Genomic DNA, 22,131 nt, shown 5'->3' with positions numbered 1-22,131 from the left:
TGCAGGTGACACTCAGATTTCTACTGCCTGAAAGATATTAATATTGTTTCAATTAGACTGCTAGCTGAAACAGCAGCTTTCTAAAAATTGCCATGATGGTGGCTTTGAGGCATGCAGTGCGAGCAAGGACACCTCTTGTTCCCCATCCAAATCTGAGGCTGCGTCTCCAAACCCTGTGCCTGCATAGAGCGGAGCTAGTTTAGCCCCACCCTCTGAGCCGTCCAGCCTTTATTTATATGAAATCTGTGGTCCAACTGGCTTCAGATGGCGTGTGTATGTGCGTATGCCTGCCTTCAGAGTGTGTGAGACGAGCTGGGATCATGAGCCAGGGTTGTTCCAAGTGGTTTTAATCAGCAGCCCATTAGAGGAGAACGGAAAACTTCTAACAGGATAAGAACCGAGTAAGTAAACCTAACTTTGAACTCGCAATCTGGACAAAACAAATGCAAAAGAAAGTCTTCGTAGCCTGTCAGCTTTCAGATAAATGATCACTTTTAGAGAGAAAGCTGTGCATGCTGACAGGAAGGAGGCAATTTAAAAGGACTGGAACGAAGGAAACTGTAAAAACAAAGTGGGAATTGAGAATGCAAGAGAGGGAAAAAAAAGCAACTGATTGTTACAAAGTTGGTACATTCTTACTATTTTCATCTACAGAGAGGACGTGTTATGCTAAAAACAAAGTGGGAATTGAGAATGCAAGAGAGGGAAAAAAAAGCAACTGATTGTTACAAAGTTGGTACACTTTCTTACTATTTTCATCTACAGAGAGGACATGTTATGCTTTAACCTCTTGCTTTCTTGGCTACTCTCCTCTGGCTGAGCAGCTCCTTCTGCAAAGGGGTGAAGATTTCGGCTCCTCACCTGTCTGCTGGCAGGTCTGTTCTCCTGAGAGTGTTGTGTTGACGAGATCACTACAGCTCCTTGCAGAACACCCCATGGCACGCTGCTCTTTGCTGCTGCTCACTTGTTGTTTTTTCACAGGTTGTTCCTGTGCTCACATGGGAGGGCACTTCCCAAGCCTCTGCTCCTCTGGGATCCATGACTTCATGCCAGGCACCAGGAAAGCGCTCAGCAGCAGAAATGGAAGAAACTCTCGCTAGTTTTGGGTAAAGAGTGCCTTTTTTTTTTTTTTCCCCCCTGGCAAGACGTGGCTACTTGAACTGCATCTGCAATGTGGCAAAGGGCGAAGTGAGGACGGCAAAGAGGCCATGGTTTGTGGACAAGTGCCCAGGTGCCGCAGGCTTTGTCGCCCTCGTCCCTTCCTTCTGGCCTTAGTGGTGGCCATCTGCCTGTTCTGCCAGACCCTGACTCCCCTCATGACCAGCAGCATCCTTTCAGCAGTCGTTCACGGGATTGCACCCAGCAAACTGGCTAAAACGCAGCAAGGAAGATACAAGGAGGTCTCCCCAAGCAACACACACTGCTTCCTCCCTGGTAGTAATTCACAGGCAGTGAAAAAGGTAAGTCAGCTGGAGCAGAGTGCTGAGCAATAATTAGCAAAGTGAGGGATATCGAGTCTGGCAGGATCATCTGAGTCCAGCTAAAATTAGCCTAAGCTTGGAAGTCTGAGATCTGTGTACAAACAAATGGGTGATCTAATGACAGCAGCATATGCGCAAGCACCGCTCCCTCACCAGCTCCTCAGTGTGGTGTTATTAACCCAGGAAGCCTGAAATCTCTGACTGAAACATGGCTTTGCTCTGTGACTCCGGGGAGATTCCAGTTTGTTGCACAGACCGTATTTTATTTTGGCTTTAGGAATCAGTTCAGAGGCTTTACAGTACAGGCACATAAATCAGGACCCAGTAGGGTTTCATGCAAGTGACTGAGGCTGTTAATTAGCATCGGGACTGCAGCTGCCCTGTGTTAAAGTTATCTGCTGCTCACTTTTGAACTTTACTGGGGTTCTGCTGGGAAGCTGAATCTAACTGCACTTGAAAAATAAAAAAGGCACTTTTCACATTTTCAAATCACGCTGTTTTCTTTGGAAACTTTGTCCCACAAATTTTACTCTGTCCTTAGATTACCTGACCTCATGTTTATTTTGTGCAGGATTCCTAGAATGGGTGTTAAAACCTAACAAATGCAGACACTGTTATTTTAGTTGGAAAATGTGGTTTGTTAAATGGTCCAAACTGAGGTGGTTATTTTTATTCTGGAATCTGTGATCAGCACAAGCAGAAATTTTATTCAGTCTTATAGGGGGCTGCTAATAGTGCAGCAGATATTGCACAGAGAAATTATCATTATGCTGGAATTTTATGTACAACTGTATCAGGACTATAAATGTTAATCTGTGATTTAACATATTACAGACAACATCTACATGAAGCATTCAAATAAAAAAATTAGAATGCTCCTTCTTTGATTATACAGGATTTGTAGAGTGAAAAGACAGAGTTCACAGTCTGAGAAGTCAGCAATATTGATTATAGGAGAACGGTTTTAAAGTACATCTTCTGCAACAGTCGAAACAGATATGTGAAATAATTTTGGCATTAGGACTTAAAAAATTGACTGTTTTTCTTGTGAAGGTCAGAGAGGTTTATCTTAAGAGTTTCAGAAGTCTACTCCATGCTGCATCTTTCATAATTTTGTATTTTAATCACCTTTTAGTACACTAGGTACGCAAATTTAGACTTGTTCAACAATGTGACATGAAGAATTACAATTTAAGGGGAAAGAAGTAGAGCCGACGGATGCAGATCGCATTGCGTTACAGTTTTTGACACTTACCATCTATTTGTTTTTACTCATCGCTGTTAAAATGGCAAAAACAGTTTTGTGTCTTACCTTGGGCTACCTAAAGTCTGTAAGAATTAGTGAAATTATGGCAAAGTTTTGCTAATATGCCGCCGTTTGGCTGGAAAAAACTGTAATTTCCTCCTTGCCAATTTGTGGGAGAAAAACACAGATTGATATAGAACTTGGTGTGCTGGCTCTTTGAAAGGAGAGCAACATGTTTTTACAACACGATGTACTCGCTGCCCTCCAGCACCCATAGTTGGATGTGCCTGCCACACGCACATGCTGAGCCTATAGCATAGATGTAAATTCATGGTAACCCTTACAGGTATCTTTTCCAGGGCTGTGCTACTCTAACACATTCCTCTTCCAGTTCTGAAGACCACCCAGAGCTGGCTCCCTATTTGTCTTGAAAGTTTCCTCTAGAGCATGGTGAACAAAACATCTTGCACATGTGGGGATGTTACTCTGAGCTGCTCTCGGTTTCCAGAGACTGCTCTGCTGGTTGTGTGGGCTGAATAATAATCTCAGGGAAAAGAAAAGACAAACATCTCTAAAAATCTCCACCACTTTGCTTTGAAAGTGTGTTCTTGAACCGCGTGTTTTCTCCCACTCCTTATTCAGATAGCAGAACTGTTATCTTGCTTGATTTTATTGGGTGCTCGGTAACATCTAAGACAGATGTCATGGTTGAAACTTTACGCTGTTGTGTTTTACAGTCACGTGCCCACCCACAGTAGCTAGTTTGCAGACAAGTTTTCAGTAAAGCTCTGATTTAAATCTTCGTGTATGAGTCTGGAAAAATCCTTTAAAATATAGTCCAAATTATTCACATTTTTAATTGACTAGTCACACGTGTATTCTTATTCTGTAAATAGGTCAGCAAGCAAGTTTATTAAAAATAATCTATTGCGCAGTTAAACAGAGACTTGAGCAAACACTCTAACATGTCTTAGGAAATTGAAGTTCATGAATAAATTTTAAGGAAAAACAGACTCTACTGGAGATACTATTCTTTAGATAAGACCCAATGTTTCCAGGGTTTGAGCCATAGTATCTTGACGCACCGAAGAACCTTCAGGATTAATTCTGGCTTTCTTCAAACAATCAGTATTGTGTTGAGCCTGTTGTGAGAATTTGGTTATGACTGTTATTGCTTGAGCAAAATGACCTTCAAAAACCTGATAATTTCTCAATTCAGAATATGTACAGCACTAAGTGCCTAAAAAAAAAAAAAAAAAGCTAGGACTTTTTATGAGCTATTGGAGGAAGCAGACAGAGAGATCTGAGGAAAAGTGCAGATTTACCACTGCACCCCTGATCTAAAAAGCCATCTCGTTTTGGAAGGGAAAGTTCCAGACAAGCACAGGAAAAGCATAGGGCTGGAAATTGCCAGTTTTATCTGCGAATGTGTCTTTAACTACATCAAAAATGCCCCAGGATAGAGCCATGACTGTCAGGCACGTAGTGCAAGCTGCCTTTTTTAAATTACAAAAATGAAGATTTCATTCACAGTTTGGAAAACATGATAGTCCACAGTACTTCTCTCTCAGGTATCAAACATTACAGAAGTTTTAAAAGCTACTGCGGAGCTGGTCCTGTAGCCTTATTTTCAGATGAACAGAGGTCGACGTTTTCTATAACAAAATTTAATGTTAATATCTGTAGCATGAGAAATAGAAGGCTTATTTCTGAATCTCTGGCATAAAAGGCATTAGAGGGAGATACCGCATCCAGCAGCAGGTTGTCTTCAGGTCAGCCAGGTATGCTTACCTCCTGCATGATGAAATGTTTGCACATTTATATATAGTAAGGAGAAGGATTGGTGCTGTAGCATCAAATCTTAAACAGGTATCAACAAAAAAAGCTCACAAAAAATCTGTATCTAAGTTTGTCTGGTATGGTACACCTTTGGTACCACCTAGATGTGAAACTGTTACACTCGTCTTAAGTAATTTATCTCTGCTTCTCAGCCAGTTCTTAGAAGAACTAATCAGCTCTTTGTACTTTGTTTCTACTCTGTGAATTAATTCAGCCGTAGCCAGTTTAGGTGTCTCTGCTCAGCAGTGTTCTGCTCAGGCAGACGTGGTACCTCTGCTGTCGGGAGGAAGCAGTGAGATGATATGTAGTAGGCACTATATCATGTGGTAGGCACTATATCAACAGTGACTCTGTAACCATGGCCAATGTACAAAAAAAAGTTAGATTTTAAATTTTAAGATGGGCATACGCCATGGATACTCACAAGAGCTTTACCTCACATCTGGCCATTTAAGCTCAGCTGACAAAAACAAACAAGACACGCAGCTGATCATGTGAGAATTTAATGAGTAAGTGAAGCTAGCATCTTAATAAATGAAATATAACAGGTATGGTGAAAAAGCTGTCTTCACTTTCAAGGTCCTCAACCTAGTGTAAAAGATATATCTCCAAAAGGAGCTATAACGAGGTGAGTAAACAGAAAGAATGTGGAAAGGTTTTTTATGGCTTCATTCTGAACAAATAGGATAGGACATCATTTACTGGGAGTGGACAGTATGAAAGATGAAAGACATTAGCAGCCTGATGTGCCTATATCTCAGAGATACTATGTAGAAAAATAAGGGGGGTGAAAAAAAGGGAAAAAAGTTTTAGTGGTTTTAATGCTTTAGCCCTAACCAAGATCTAGAGGAAGATACACCTGAACATCTCTCTCTTTTTTTGGATGCAGTATAGTTGCTTCAGTCAGAATAAGCATGGAATGAAGGGAACAGGAGAGGAATGTCAGGGAAGAAGGCATGTCCTCAGGAGGCACAGGAGAGATTGTTCAGGGAGTGGGCGGGATTTGTGCTGGGGATGAGAATGGGAGATGGGAATGGAAATGAAATTTAAAAAAAAAAAAGAAAGAAAGAAAAAAAAAGAAGATAAAGCTAGCGGTAACTTTTGAAATGTAAATATGTGAAAAAGGTGAAATGAAGACAGATGATGGCATGAAAGGGGATTATTTTTGCTATTATGCAGAAAGACAGTGCTGTGAGAGCTCTCTGTAGAGAAGACTACATTATACATAATACATTTTTAAAGTAAATTTAGTCTTTAAAAGGATATTTATTTTACAGAATACATTGGGAGGATGAGAACGCATTTCTTCTCACAAAAGAACAAAGAACTTTGCTAGTATTAAACCTCGTTAATAGAAAGCATTCAGCAGCTGATACGGTGTCAGCAACTGGTTTCCTTGGAATGGTACCACACTCGTATTGCACCCTCCGAAAGCAGGATATTTTTTGTGCCTTTTCAGTGAAAATGCAAAAGGCACTGAGGAAATAGCTAGAGATATTTCAGTGATAAAGGGCCAGGCTATTGTGGTAGCACTCAGGAAAGAGGGGCAGGGTGGAGACTCTTTGCAGGAAGGGACCTTTGAGAAGGATGCATCAGCAGCAAATGGGAACCGGAGGCAGAATCTCAGGCATGCACTGCGTTGGAGCCTTTCCTCAAAAGTAGCTGTTCTGATAAGATGATAGGATTGGCTCATTGTCGGTTCTCAAGGCAAGGCAGTTGTTACCCTGAACTATGTGCAATCATAAAGAAAAGACATTTTGATAAAATAGGTCTGTAGTTTCAGCTCAGAGTGCTGGTGATGACTATGCAAATAACTCCAGTTTTGCTCTTGGATTTATGAAGTCATCAGAAACCAGCCGTCAAAGTAGTGCCAGTAATCTGGTTGTTCGTTCTATATTTATTCAGCAAACAAGTGGAAGCAGAATTACATTCCAGCCATTTCATTCTACAGCCCAGTCCTTTCTGATTAGGAAATCTAGCAGAATCTAAAGCCAACATATTTAAATATCCTCCAGAAAGTGAAACAGGAAATTAACATCTCTGCTACTTCTTGTTACGGGATCTATGTGCACTTCAAATGTAACGGTAGTATGAGTGACTTACTATTTCTATGAACTTTTATGTAAACATGAAGAAGAATTTAAAAATCACATTTGGAATTAATAAAAGTCTGCGCAGTCCTGTAAACGAATGACTCAGGGCATTAGAACCACATGCTAAGCTTTTATTATTGCTTTTCTTATTAATGCTGTTTAATACTAGTTCATTAGTTTCTGTAAGTCCCACTCTTGGATTTTTGTTAATGTTGTTGTGCTAGGTGGCAGATCCACACTTTCATTGATGGCTAAATGGGAATTTAGGCAGTTCGCTCCTTGTTTATATAAGACTATTTCTATTTCATCGTATTTCTGATGCACTTGGCTTTCATGTGAAAGCCTTTTGTTTTGCATAGTGGCTCATATATTTATTTTGCAGCAGTCCAGTACCTGCAGAAAGCAGTGGGGTTAAAGCTGCAGTCAAGCTGTTTGAAGCTGTTGGGCCATTCTCTGCCAGTCTCAGCTATCGTGTAACAGAGCGGTTGCCTGTAACCAACACAGGGACAAACGCCACCAGAACTGCGTAGCTGAAAAGAAGGTTCATGGTTCTTTTAGTTCTTTCCTGAGAGAAACTTGGGCAGACATGAGTTGGGCCATTATGTTAGGGCAAAGAATTTTGTTTCTGCAGTTGAAGCGATGGTCAATGAAATTCTGTGGCAACAGTTCAAACTGTATTTTTGCTTCCTTGCCAGGCAGAGACAATGCATCAATATTTATGGAATTATGCAGTCTTCTTGGAATCTGAAAAAATGCCAAAGAACTGTTTTTCTCTCTTCAACTTGAAATATCTTTGCTATTTTCTTCTTGGCCAAAACAACAACAGCAATTATATATTTCAAGATGAAGTTACTGACCAAATCTCAGATTTTTGGAAATTCTGAGAGCTTCATAGACTAATACAATCAATTATTATCTTTATACATTCATAACTTAGAATTGGATAAACTGGTTTCAAGGAACATGTCAAAACATTGTCTCATTAACGGAGAACTTCACAGCTATGTCAAACTTGCAGACAGACAGAACTAAGAATTGCAACTCAGATAATAGATGTCTCTTTTCAGTTAGACAAGGATGGTTATGTAATTCTTGAGCTTTTGTACTATATAAAGCAGGCTGTTTATATGATTTGTTGATACCTCAGAGAATATATATTTAATTTGATTTTTTTAAAAAAAAATCTATAATAAATTTTATGAAGCTCAATTTGTTTCCTTCTGCGTTTTTTGTGTAATTCTATAAACTAAACCCAAAATTTAAAAAATCATTTTATGCATTTTTTATTCACTTTACAGCCCATTGTGGTTTCTTTAAACCAGTTGTTAAGGCTGTGGATCATCTGTGTAACAGCCTATTGCATTAAAATGAGGTCAGTGACTCAGCTAAGTGCAATGGTTTGCAAGCTGTAAGATTGGGTACGTTGTGTCAAAGCTGACACAAGCTTCATCCTAAATCATATGAGAAATCTCAGCTTTGCTGTAAAGCCTCATTAATTTCTGTGGAGATAGCCACACTACTCTCTAGGCAAGACACAGGCCGCAGATGTTCTTTACTAATCCCTTTCACATAAGGTGTATTGAATTTATAATAAACTGACCTCCTAACAAATATTGGGGAAGAGCTAAAAAATGATTGTCTATGCAAATATTTGACTATTTAACAATTATTCTCCAATATTCAAAATGTTATGGATCCATTTCTTTGGTCTAAGCCTGCTGTACATTAAAGTTATAGGAATGCCAAAAAAATCAGAACCATAAAATGTTGAAGTAAGCAAACAGCTTATTTTCATCTATTGCACTCTGCTTCTTTTATACCAACTCTCTGCCCAGACTGAATTTTTTATGATTGAGAAACATTTTATGAAAACCAGCAGACTCCTTAAATGTATAAACATGTCTTCTATTGCTATAAAATTGAAAATTCTGAAAAATATCCAGTAGTAACTAGATCAACATGGTCAGTGATGTAAGGTATTTTATAGAGCGCTTTGGAAAAAATTATGGAATCATTTGCTATAAGCTTGCAGTTGGCTAGATTTTTTTTTTTTTTTAAATCTGTGTAGCTAAAAGGCAATTTAAAACCAAATAAAAGACCCACCCTGCTTTGCGCTGGCTTGGCAAGAAAACAGAGAGGACACGTTGCATCTTGTAACCTGGACTGCAAATATCTCTGAAAGGAAAGGACAGAGGAAATAAGTTTGGCAACACTACACGTGAGTCTCAAGCAAGAGCCATAAAAGGTGTTGAGGTACCTCATATTATTTATTAGTACCAGATTAGACATCAGCTCAAGCTGTTAAATTTAGGGCCTTGAACTGTCTCAGTGTCCCAAATAATATCCTGTCATCACTTTTTGGAAAGCCAGTGGCTGAAAGCGCCTTGTGCCTGGGTGGCCGGAGGGCAGTCTGGGGGTGCAGATGAGTGTCTTCCCAGCCAAACCTGTTCGACTCCTTTGGACACTGGGAGCCTGAGGGATTTTTATGTGCCTCTGGACCCTGTGTCCCGAGGAAATCCCTCTGGAGCACCTAGTGTCGTCCTCTGTGTGCAAGGGCCATTGCAAGCCCTCTGAGCACCCATGAAAAGCGCACGGTGAGAACCAGAGCTGCAAGGGCCCCGCAGAGCCTTTGTGTTTTGTGGAAGTGACCTAGGTTACCCCCATTGCTTGAACTTCCTTTTTTTCTTTTCCTTTTTTTTTTTTTTTAATGCTGCTACCAGTGTTGTCTTGAACATTTGCCATTGCTAGACTAAAGCATTGTAAACATTTCTGCTAACTCCCAGGGAACTGAGGAAGATGCCATCGGCACCTGCTCTCACGTGGAGGTGGGAGGGAGGGCTCAAAGCTCCATTCCCCTGGAAGATCCGGACAGCCAGAGCTGACACCCTGAGCTCTCGGGACCCCTCAAGGCCAGCTGGTTCCCATCACCCTGTGAGGGAGTGTTGGGGACACCCGCGATGACCAACACCTGTTGTGGCAGGTGTGGGCTGTGAGGTGGAGGCCAGGCTGGGCTGAGCCCTGCAAGAGCTGCCCTTGGAGTGTTGCCCACAGAGGGAAATAAAGTTGTTGATGGACTCTTGAGACAGAAGCTCTTAAAGTTCGCTTAAAGCAAAATGATTAAGGAGTGGCACCACAGCACGGTCTGCTTTTGCAAAGAAAGGTGTGGGTTTTTAGTGTGGAAAAAAGCACAATACCTGTTAGTGAGGAGGGATAGACACGAAGTGCTAGGCAAGTCCAAGGCAGGAGCCTTGCAGGAAGTGTCCTCAGCTGCACCAGCGGTGGGAGAGGGACAAGCCATAATCACTGGCTCAAACCAAACAGGGATGAGTCCTGGGCTGCAGCACCTCCACGCTCCTCATATGTCCTCAGCTCACCCCACAACACCGGCCACTGCAGCACATGTGGGCTGGAAAATCGGATTTGATCGCAAAATAAAGTGAAAGGCATCTCTCTCCTGATTTTCTTCCACATTGCAGGAGAAAAAGAAAGTGGGAAGTATCTGGCTGGACTGCCTGGAGGAGGAAGGGAGAGAGAGCAGAGGAGTGAGGCCAGGGCAAGGGCTGGATTTTGGAACCAGAAGGGAGGGAAATGGAGAGGAAGGGCTGCCAGCGGCTGCTGGCGCTGCAGGAGAGCAGGAAAGAGAGAAGATAAGAGGAGAGGAGGGAGGGGCAAGTGCAAAAGGGGAAAGAATGTGGGGAAGGGTGATCTGAGATGCTCTACTGCTGTGCTTGCCACCCGATTAATGTGTTTTATAAACACTGGGACGCTGCAGAGGACATCTGACAGGTTGCCGAATGCAGTTCCTGTGCCCTCACCCTGTGCTATTTGTGTTTCTTCCGGCCAGTATGTCATCGGCCTCTTCTTGAATATCCCAGTGTGTTAAGTAGCTTCAGGTTGCACATTCAGCAAATATACGTGGAAGACTCTGACAGTGTTGTATCGAAACATTTTTCAGGGTTCCCTCACTGACGATGCTATCCCTTTCCATGGGGGATGTCTGCTCTGGAGCAAAAGCAGATGTGGCGTTAGAGGCTCAGGGCCCTGAAATACTTCGTGCTCCTCTCTGCTGCAGAGGAGATTACACTTCAGACAAGCATAACATAAAACTACACCCTGTAATTGGCAAACAGACTGCTGAGAAGAGTGACTTTATAGCTAGATTCCAGGCCTATAAACAACTGGACACATCTTGAATGACATTTGTTTATACCAAAGCGTCTGTCTCTTTCCAGTGAGGTCTATTGTGTACGAAATGGTGGTGCCTTGTTTGTGTAGCATTTCCTATCCCCAGTGATAACTTGCTAAAATTAGAAGTTATGGAGTAACTTGATTTTTTAAAGGACATACTGCTAACTACTGCTAGGCTGAAATTCATGAACTTTCTAAGAACTAAATACATGATCTGGGTATAATGCCTTAAATGCTGATATATTTCAGTCCTAAAGACAAATATTTTTCACCAAAAGAAAAAAATGTCTGTTAACGGTGATTTGATTGCAAAAGAACAGGTAGACTATTTCAGATATTGGTGACCTATTTCCCACATGGAACATCTTATTTTTATGTCTTATTTTATTAGACACGTATGGCAAGGTTTTGGTAGAAGGGAGTTTCAAGGGTGGCTTCTGTGAGAGGCTATTAGAAGTTTCCCCCATGTCTGATGGAGCCAATGCCAGCCAGCTCCAAGATGGACCCACCACTGGCCAAGGCCGAGCTCATCAGTTGGATGGGGAAAAAGAAAAATGTTGCACCTCAGCAGCTGCAGTCCAGATGAAGGCCGTGATGAAGACCATGGTGAGGCAGGCTGTCCCCCTGCAGTCCATGGAGGTCCATGGTGGAGCAGATATCCACGTGCAGCCTGTGGAAGACCCCATACAGAGCAGATGGATGTCTGAAGGAGGCTGTGAGCCCATGGGAAGCCAGTGCTGGAGCAGGCTCCTGGCAGGACCTGTGGATCCATGGAAAGAAGAGCCCATGCTAAAGCAGGTTTACTGGCAGGACCTTTGGCCCCCGGGGCACACACTGGAGCAATCGGTTTCTTACAGGCTGCACCCCATGGAAAGGACCTACACTGGAGCAGTTTGTGAAGGACTGTCTCCCGTTGGGGGGACCCCACGCTGGAGCAGGGGAAGAGTGTGAGAAGTCCTCCCTCTGAGGAAGAAAGAGCAGCAGAGATGATATGCGATTAACTGATCGCAACCTCCACTCCCCATCCCACTGTGCTGCTGGGAGTGAGCAGGCAGAGAAAATTGTGAGTGAAGTTGAGCCCAGGAAGAAGGGAGCGGTGTGGGGAAGGTGTTTTAACATTTAGTTTTTATTTCTTATTATTCTGCTCTTATTTGACTGGTGATAAATAAAACTAATTTCCCCAGGTCAAGTCTGTTTTGCTCAAGACAGTGAGTGATCCCTCCCTGTCTTTTTCTCAACCTACAAGCCTTTTGTTGTACTTTCTCTCTCCTGCCCAGTTGAGGAGGGAAGTGATAGAGTGGCTTTCATGTCAGCCAGGGTCAATCCATCACACTTACATGACATAAGATATTCCTTTTTCCCAAAGATCCAGTGACAGTGATCTAGTATTTTGCTGTTTTCAAAACTTAATGTCAAGATCACATTTACCTCTGTGTGTTTGAGGTGGCTCTTTTCCATTTTTCCTTGCAAAAACCTCATATCCCAGGCTATCATATGTAGGAAGGGGTTTCTCTAGATGCCATTGTCTCTAGGTATTATGTGGAAAGACAGTGAATGGTAGACAGCACAAAGTTTTTTGAGATTCATTGGAAACACCATGTGCATTTTCATTTACTCCTATACGCAAGTATTTCTGCCAGTCCTGCTCTGGACTGGATCATATTAGACTGATAAGGTACTAACAAGGTAAACAAGGTTTATTTTTCTAGAGACACAGCAACATACAGTACTGTTTAGGATTCCTCTGCATTCTTTTATCTTAGTACTCTTGCTTTCCTTAATCACGCTGCACAGCAGAACTCAAATCTCTGCACTTACCATTTGCATATTTCCTTGCAACTGTTTACATGGGATCCACCAAGTCTTGTCTGCTAGGTGAGCCACAGATCACCCTGAGACCACAGTCGAAGTCACCTGGCAAGTACTGTCACCAGGGCGGCCCAGATTTCAGCCACAGCTATTTCCATGCAGTGAAGATCCTCTGTTGCTACCCTGAGCTTTCGAACCCTTGGAATATCAATCAAAAATGAAGGTAGAAAAAAAAAAAAAAGGAGAGTCAGACAAAAGGGAATTTGTAGTCAGAAGTCCTTGATACAAAGAGAAATATTAATTATACCAGAAATATTTCCCAGATTGTCATAATTACTTGCCAGTTTCTTTTTATGAAAAAGAGCAAATATATATTATGCTGCTGTGGCGTCTCTTATCCTACAATCATTGTCTTTGCACTGTGTTTGCTGTAGATCGAGGACTCCATTCTCCAGCACTTTGGTGCTCGTACGAGAAGAGCAGTTCTGTACGCGCCGTCTGCCCACCGCGAGACCGACCGTCAGCTCTGCCAGCGCATCCTGGCAAAACATGGATATACAGTCACAGTCCTTGAAAACAGGAGACTGGTGGAAGATCCCAGACATGAAAGTCCTTACCACAGTAAGATTAATTTCACTTAGTAAATTCATTAATTACTAAATGTTAGCTACTGATCCAGCATGCTTCCGTAGAGGTAAAGCTTGGTAAACTCTCTATGTGAGTAAGGATAGAGGCCAAATTCTAGCCCTTCTCAGTTGTGCAGCTAATTTTCCACCATTAGATAATTTCTCCATTAGATATATCCTTCTGTAAAAAAAATGCAGGAACCAGATCAGATCAATTTGGTTCCTGATGGCTTCTCAAACCAGCTTCAGCAGTATAACTGAGTGATTGAAATACCTGCTTCATTTTGTTCTTTCTCATTTTCTCTCTTAAAGAAAAGCTGTATGCATGCAGGTATGTTTGTTCCTCCACTAATGTTTTGGTTTTTCTGTAAGAGTGTTAAAGAACATGATACAGAAGAAGTACATTTTGCACTTGCTGCAGAAGCTGGGGTAAATCACTGTTGGTTCTTAGTTCCTCTTGAAATTTGATTAATGGTTAAAGCAGGCTTCTGAAGGAGCTTGATCTCTTGCGCAAGGAACTGTAGGTTTGTTGCGTAGAACTACACTGGGCTTGACAGAGGAGCTTTGGGCACTGACTAGATATATGCTGACCATGTTTAAGGTGTGAACTGAAACTGATCTCAATTTGGTCTTCTGTTGGAAGTCAATTTTGGAACTGGAAGGCAAAAAAAAAATACAGAGGCTATCATTCTCTCAGTAGAAAAATGGTGTGGTTGGTTATTTCTGATGCTAAATGGAGTGTTGTTTGCATCATTCAGGCTTGCTATACATTCCTGGGGTTACCAGAGAGCTCAGTTTTGCTTTGTTCTTTACCCAATCAGAGTAGTTGCATAGACAAAACCCAGAATTACTTAGCCTGTTTGAGGCTGCTCAAAATTCCACCACTAATTTCAAGTTTAAAATTTTCTTGAAAATGCAGTTTTCTTGGCAGGCTGCATGAAGAAATAGGAAATTTTATTCATTGCACTTTTTTTATTTTAGTCTGGTTTCATAGGCACCTTTCAGCTACTTCCTGACGAGTACTTTCCATCTCAGTAATACAAAACAGCATTTCTGCAGGCTTTGTTAATGTCAGAAGGGCTGCAGAGAAAAGATGGCATCTCTGGGGACCATGTGCAACACCTATGTGAAATGTTTTTGGTTTAAATGACCAAGGAAGTCGATATGCCAAATTCAGTTATGAACTAGAAAAACAAAAAGACTGTACTAGATTTTGCCACAGTGATCAGCTCTGGTGGTTGAAATTTCTCCAGTACAGATTTTTACTGTCCAAACACTGCCTCTGCAGAAATCAGCTTAGCTCTGCTTATTTATATTTTACAGTCTAGCACTCATACATGCTGTAGTATTTTTCCAGTAATGAAAAAAAAAAATAAATAAAAATAAAGAAGTTTTAGGTATTTTCCAGGAACATCCTACAGCTTCCAGCAGATGTTGGAGCATGTAAAAAAAGTCAAATGTTTGCCAACTTAATGTATAGAGTAAGCTCTACTAATTCCATTTCATGGCAACATAAGTCTGCCTTTAACTACTCCCTGTGTTACATAAGTGCCTAGATTTAAAGTTGTGTTTTAAACAAGAAGTAAAAGAGCATGTCTGCATACCAAACTAATGATATATTTGTAGACCTAAACAAGTTATGCTCAAAGTTATTTTTCTTTGCCAGTAGATGATGGGGTTTACTGTTCTGGATGGGATAGTGCTCCTTATTTTGGAGAAGTGCATTTTGAGCTATGCTTTGTCATAATATTTTTCTAATAGGAGAGTTATAAATTATTAAAAAATATGTTACTTGAAACATCTATTAAAAATATATAGACAGTAGACTGAGAAACACAGACCACGAGTGTTGTGAAAAATCTATGAAAAGAACCATTGCTTCTTGTATTATTTAGCAACTGTATCCAGTGCTTTTATTTTTGTGCAGTCTGCCTTACTCGTGTATCCTTCAAAGCTCAGTCTAATTTTGAAAGGATTTTTTTGTTTAAATGGCTGAGAGCCAAGAGTCTAGCTGAAGTCATATATGGAAAAAAACTCACCACAAAACATTCCTAACTTTTTTGTGCTGGCCCACTATTAATTTTGGGACCAGTTCTGCTCCTGTTTCAAACCCAAATGTGACAGCTTTACACACTGATCTTCCAGAGAGATCCTCCACACCTGCAGCACTGTGTCGGGTTTACTGTTGTCGGAAAGAAACATCAGGAGAATAGTTTTCTTCAGTGGAAATTTTTCACTTCTTGCAGACCAACCAAAACATTCTGAGTTTTGGTAACTGGAAAATAGTTGTCTAAAAAGGAAAAGCACACCTTTTTTATTTTTCATGGCAAAGAGCTGTGGTTTATGGATTTCCTATGAAAAATCCATGCAGATGCATCCTGCAATAAAACATATATTATTCGAACCCCTAAATTTTCACTGAAAAATAGCTTTGTCAGTAAGTTCTCAAGCCACTTTTCTTGAACAAAAAGTAGCTGTACTTCCACCATTCCTTAGGAATTAAACCCATGTGTGGGAAAAACCCTATGGACTGATGATATCCGTGCCTGCTTTGAGCTCTTCAAGTTTTCATTTTGTAGCAGCCCCAAATGAGCCAGTTTTGCTCTAAGGTTTGACATATCTCTTAGTCTGCTGCTAGGATGGAGACTGAGAGTTGGTACTGTGTTAGTAGCGGGTGATGAGACAGTCAGGTTTTGCAGAGAGTTGGGATTGCCATACAGCTGCTGCTGGCGTAGATCCATTTAAAAACAATCAGTATCTCCAGTATTCATAGTGTGAAGCAAGCAGTTCAAATTAAGTTGGTTAGCAGCTGATGAGAAAGGTATCAGGCTGTATTGGCCAGAACATCCATAAATGATACACCTGTTTTGTTTGCCAGCTAAGCAGAAGAAGATGTGATTGGTGTGTTGTTCCTTCCTTATTCTTTTTTAAAATGTGACGCACCTCTCATAGAGGCATAGCCTCTGAGACTAGTTCTGCCTTTGCCACAGCCTTGGAGGGTTTTGAAGCTGGTGTCACAGTCTCATGGAAAATACCAAAAGGATCAGAAGCAGGACTGAGAAAGCTTCACCTCTCCAAGCTTTCTTCTGAGAGTTTTGCTGTGCTGAGCTGCACAAGCCACAGTCCTTCCTTCCCTCAGCCCGGCACAGAGCTGGGCTGCTCTGTCAGACATGAGTGGGATGAGCCACCTGGCTTCAAAGCACCCTTAGGTCCTCCCAGAGTGGCAAACACAAGAGAAGAACTTTTGTCACATATTTTCCAGACTCTTCTGTCTTCTTCCTTGTCCTTCCAGTCTGTGAAGCTCTCATCTCTGGAGCCACAGTAAAGATTAACAGAATCTGTGGGTCCCCACAGCTCTGTGATGCCCTGCCAACATTTTCACAATGTTTTTTAACAGGGAAGTTTTATCTCAGAAACTTGTTGCGCTAAAAATGCATTTCTACCCTCCAAAAACAATGTTCTTCACTTACTGTCTGACTGAACCTTTCCTGAATTCCATACTTTCTCCATATGACAACTTCTAAGATACATGAAACACTTAGATCTTTCTTTCTGGAACCATCAGTTTTTCTGCTCTTTGCTCCACGCGCCTGCCTTATTAGTCCATGGTGACCCTCCCTTCATGGGAATTTCCTACATTTCTCAATTCTTCACCTTTACTAATAGTTAACGCAAAGCTCAGAAAGCTGCGGGCTTCAAAAAACATGTGCAATTGTATGCTACAAAACTGGCAAGTCAGTTTTAATTCATTCTGCAATAGCATGCAAAATTCTTTTGTTAATACTAGCTTTTGGAATGGAAAAGACTCTGCATAACCTTAATGACAGCCAGTCAGTTTGGCCATGGGGAAAAAAGCACATTTATTCAGGCTGCTGGCAATCTGACTGCAATATACCTTGCTACCTTAGGATGTTAGTTTTAGTAATTTGGTGGAAGTCTTTGCAATTGCACTGAGCAACTTTAGGAAAAGAATCATGAACCATTTTCACAGTATTGATTTTATACAATCATTTCCTATTTTTAGAATACTACAGTTAAGTATTTAATCTTTACTAAGGCTTCTGTTTGCAGTTTGAGTAACATCCACTGAATATGAAATTTTAGCCACACTAATGAAATTTTAGCAATATTAGAAAGATTGTTACAGCACATATGTTGATCTGGGGATTTTTTTGTGATTTATTGTTCCTCACCTGAGATTGTTAGGTGGTGGTCATATACTCTGATATCCTTAAATTTACATATATTGCAAAGAATATTAGATCTGAAGTTGTTTCATCTTTCCTAACTTTATCAATATGCACTAAATTCTGTTCTGTTTTCTGCCATTTTAAGAGCATGCTGTGTTTAAGCACTTGGCTGTGTAAATTAAGCCCTGGTTCCAGCAGCTGTGAGGATGATCTGGCTTTTCACAGATGTGGGAGTGGTGCTTGGGTGGAGCTGCTCCGAGAGCAGGAAGGGATGAGTGAGACAACAGACCCATGGGAGCAAATCCGAGTGAATCTTGGCTCTTCTTTGTACAAGCCGGGATTAAGAGATCTGTCTGGCATTTAAGGTGGTATATTATGGCATTACCTAAGTATTAGAGGAAGGAGCGGATAACCCCTCATCATTAAAGCAAACAGAATATATCCAGACGTTATTTTGCTGTAAAATGATGATTTGAGAATTGTTCTGTTGTTACGGCAGATCTGGCCTCTGCTGCCTTCCTTCTTGGCTCTCTATGGAGTGATCTGTTGCTTCCCTGTAGCACCTGCTGCTTGGGGAATGTCAGGAATCATGAGCCTGCAGGAGCAATCTCAGGTGTTCACCAGACACGAAGTGATGGTAACAGCAGGTTTCTGCTTCTCTCTGGATGCTGCATGACTGAAGAAGCGATTGGCGACAGTCTTTGTCAATTTTTCATTTTGCTTTGCTGGGTATCCTTTGGAAAATTTGCTCTTTAAAGAAAATCTACATTTTCCCTGGGGAGAAAATGTCTGTCTCTGTTGACTTCTATTTACAGTAGGGCTAAGAGGCGAAGTTGCCACACCAGAGATAGAGATGGAGAAATTAGGATAAAAATCATACGAGTCACTGCCAGAACTAGGATAAAATGCATGCTTCTTCCTGTGTTTCTTTATGTTATTCTTTTAGCATATTGTATCACCTCTAGTACTGCTCACTATTCATACTTTTGATCAGAAGCTAAATCAGTAAAAAAATCAGCTGACATCTGACCAGCAGCAAGGTAGGAACACAGAGAAGTGCTACTTCGTAAGTGCAACCAGTAATTGTTTCCTTGGGGCTGCTAATTAATCTGGAGAATGAACTACAGCCGTGGGTTCCGGAGGCCCCCAGGGCCAGGTCTGGTGACTGTCAGGCATTTGTTTTTCATTTTCTAAGACTTACTATATCAGCAAAAGTAGTGAGAATGAGAGACAGGAGGATGGGGGATGGTCTTTCTTCAGTGAGTGAGAAGACTGGTATGACTGAGGCAACAGAGGTACTTCTTAATCTAAAATGTTTTAAAAGTCTGCTGCCAAGGAAAAAAGAACAATCTATTCTCAATATCTATAGTAAATAGGACATGCAGTACTACTACAACAACAAATGTTGTGTTAGATATTAAGAAAGTTGTTTTGGGGGTAAGGCTAATGCAGTAATCCAATAGATTTCCTGGAGCTGTGGAGCAATCAATCTCAAAGGTCTTAAATTACTGGGTAAAGAGATCTTACTGAGCGTAGTGTGTCCCCTTGTGGGGTAACAAAATGGACCCACAGACCTCTTGAAGTCTATGAGTGTCCTTTGGAGAATGAGACACAAAAGAAACTGAAAAGGGAAAACAAAGTGATTTCTAAAGCAAATAGGTAATAATCATCTGTGGTCACTCAGAGCTCTAACTGAGCAACATGTAGTTTACAGAATTTTTTAAAATGCAAAATATTCTCAAAACCTCCAAATCTACAAGAATATGTTCCTGACAGAAGTGGGGACAAGGGAAGGGAGAATAGAATCAGTGGTGCTTAGAGTATAGCCAGCCGAATTTTGAGAAGGTAGAAAGCAAATAACATACTCTGAAATAGGAATGGTTTTCACAGGGCAGCACGTAAAAATCAGTACTGAAAGAATCAAATCTCCCTTAGTGGGTGGTTTTCTATGGAGTTTGAAACACAGTAGGAGGAATATATAGCATTAGTTCTAACTTTTATTTTTTTTATTTCGAATTGTTAAGAGTATAGTTAGTATAGTTAGTATAGTATAGTATAGTTAGCTGCTGTTTGTTACAGCCTCAGAAAAATTTCCACTGAAAGCCAACTAACTTTAGCAAACAATTATAAAGACTAAAGGCCTTAAGAAAAATTGCTGGTGTGTTCTGTAAACATCTGGTTGCCATTTTCAATTACAAGGACAAACCCACTGAAGGAAGCAGTTTAGTTTTTTTGGATCAGAAATGGGACACTGGCGTTTTTGTTCTTTTTCATAGTGGAGAGTAAAGGAAATATCAGGAATAGAGAGGTCACTAGTTGCTCAGCTTTTATAAATACAAAAGTCTCTGAGAAAATTAAAGTAAATTGAAATCAGGTTCTGAAAGTGTAAACAGCCTTGTGGAGGTAAGGTTAAATAAGCAGGACTGGAGATCCTAGCATGCCAGCAAAATCACAAGATCATTCTGTCATAAGTAAGTCATTTAAAATATTGTGCAAAATAACAGTGATGAGGCTAGTCGCAGAAGTATTATATAGGTTACCATACAAACACATGTATATCTTCAAATCTAGCAGATGTAACTCCTATTCCAAAAATCATTTTGATTAGCTGTTGGTAAATATATAGAGAGAGCTGACAGTTCTTAGAACTTGTTGGATTCTTAATGCAAAATATATGTCATGTGAGTCCTGGACAAAGTTTAGACTATTAAAAGGTACATTTCAGAAGCATTCCTTTTGTCTGTTGTTAAGCAAGGAGCTTCCTAAACAAGCTAAATGGGTAGAAATGCAATCGTCAGCGTTCTGAGTTACAGTCATGCTTAATGTTTGGTAAGTTTGTTCTGCTTTCTTAAAATGAAAGTCTGTACAGTTTTAGGAAGCAAACATATAGCAGAAACATACAGTTTCTTGATCACTTTTTGATTTTGCTTTTACCAGTTAAGCCTGGCTATTTGCCAGCCAGTTGAAAGTGGGTGCCTAATGTCTTGCCACAGACATCATTGCTTTCAGTACAAGACAGATCGTTTCCTGACATCCCCAGATAAATGCTGCTCTCTAATGTGGTCCTGTGGTTTCTTGTTGGGAAAATCTAAATGAATTGTGTATTTTTATGAACAATGGGTATTCTCCTTCCTAATTACTAGCAGAACACATTCAAGTTTTCTAACAGAAGAGCACACAAGCTATTTCTCTGTATTACTAAAATAAACCCTGTGTACAATTGTCCTAAGAACTCTGTTTCAAATGCACTCTTTTCCCTGAGAAAGGGGAATTCTTTATTTGTTCATTACAGAAATATCAGGGCATTGAACTTTGTCAAGTTAAAACCAAAATACAGCATTTAATCATAAAGTTAACAAACATACCTTTCTCTGAATGTTCTTTTTAGTTATATAAACAGAACATACAGTCCAGTGGAAAGTGCTATTTATTGGGCTGACTTAAAGCTTACAATAATTAAAGTATTGCATGCTGATTATACAGTGAGCTAAAATTAAAACTTTGCTGGAATAAATTATGTCATATTATTAGAATCTGAAAAACATCAGTGTCCAGGCAGATACGCAGATTGGCCAAAGGAAAGCAACAATGTGCAAGTCCACTAAAATTAAATAAATACAGAGGATTAAGGTTCAACTACACAAGCTTTATAATATGATACTAACACGCAGATCTTTAAAACAGTTGGAGGCAATGTTTTGTAACTGCAGCCTATGGGATAAGAATGTAACAGCAGGTAACTATTCGAGTATTTTTAAAATGTTTCCCTTTTAAGAAATGAATCCTGGCTCTGACAAGGTTCAAGCAGGGACTCTGGTTTATAAATATATATGGCTGTTCCTAAATGTTGGATGATTGTCTGCTAGTATAGGTGCTGGGAGAATGACAGTAAGTTTAGCCAGAAGCCCACAGCAGTCCCGTCTGAGCACTCTTGCTACGGGATTGTTGCATTAGTGCTGTCCCGTGTTTTGGTTGCTGGAAGCTCTGCACCCTTTCTGATGCAATCACTGGCTCTGAGCCCTGGCCAGCTGTGAAAAGTGTGGTATCTTTCATCATTGTACTCTCGTTTTAGGGAGAGGCATTATGCACCCCTGAAACAAAACCAAAGCATTTCTTTTTATTATTATTTTTTTTCTTTTTACTTTAGCTGCCATGACTTTTATTGGTTCAGATAGCAAAAATGCATATACACTGTGTGGGCCTTCGTTGTAATTTGCAGCCAGCCCACTCCATTCCTAGGTTCAGATTCCAACTTTCTCCAGCTGCATCCACTTTCAGCTGACAACTCTTTTGAATGCTCCGTCCCAAAAATGCCCCAGACATCAAAAGTGCAGGAGCCCCTCATGGGCTAGAATGTGTTTCTGAAGATTTCCTGCACCATATTGTGGTAACACTGGTTTATTTTACATCAAATGGGAATCTTTCCTTCATGAGGGGAGTGATTGTTCTACCCTTCTGATGTTCATTATACTCTCTCAAAGCTGATTTTTTTAATGTTATATTGAATATTCTTTAATTTGGCCCTTGAGGTTGTCCATTTGGAGATAATCCCAGTTTGCACAGATGTTGAAGAGAAAGGAAGTTTCTTGGATGTGCTTGGAAATGAAAACTATCCCTCAGTTTCAAGCTGGTCACAAGAGCCATCAGATTTCTGAAAAA

At 40.6% G+C, this 22,131-nt stretch overlaps 1 protein-coding gene across 1 annotated transcript in view; it reads left to right on the top strand.

Annotated features, from left to right (window-relative positions):
* Positions 1–1,208: 1,208 nt before the first annotated feature.
* CPED1 (cadherin-like and PC-esterase domain containing 1) overlaps positions 1,209–22,131 on the top strand; it is a gene marked incomplete at its 3' end in the record, with an annotated part of 79,129 nt that continues 58,206 nt past the window's right edge. Inside the window, exons 1-2 of the mRNA XM_009875073.1 lie at positions 1,209–1,460; positions 13,091–13,277. Of these exons, the coding sequence (XP_009873375.1) occupies positions 1,209–1,460; positions 13,091–13,277 (439 nt within the window). The remainder of the gene's footprint in view (positions 1,461–13,090; positions 13,278–22,131) is intronic.

The sequence above is a fragment of the Apaloderma vittatum genome, unplaced genomic scaffold (genome assembly GCF_000703405.1).
Source record: "Apaloderma vittatum isolate BGI_N311 unplaced genomic scaffold, ASM70340v1 scaffold5468, whole genome shotgun sequence".
Taxonomy (NCBI): domain Eukaryota; kingdom Metazoa; phylum Chordata; class Aves; order Trogoniformes; family Trogonidae; genus Apaloderma; species Apaloderma vittatum.
The sequence above is the reverse complement of the archived record's forward strand: the minus strand, read 5'-3'. Positions and strand labels throughout refer to the sequence as shown.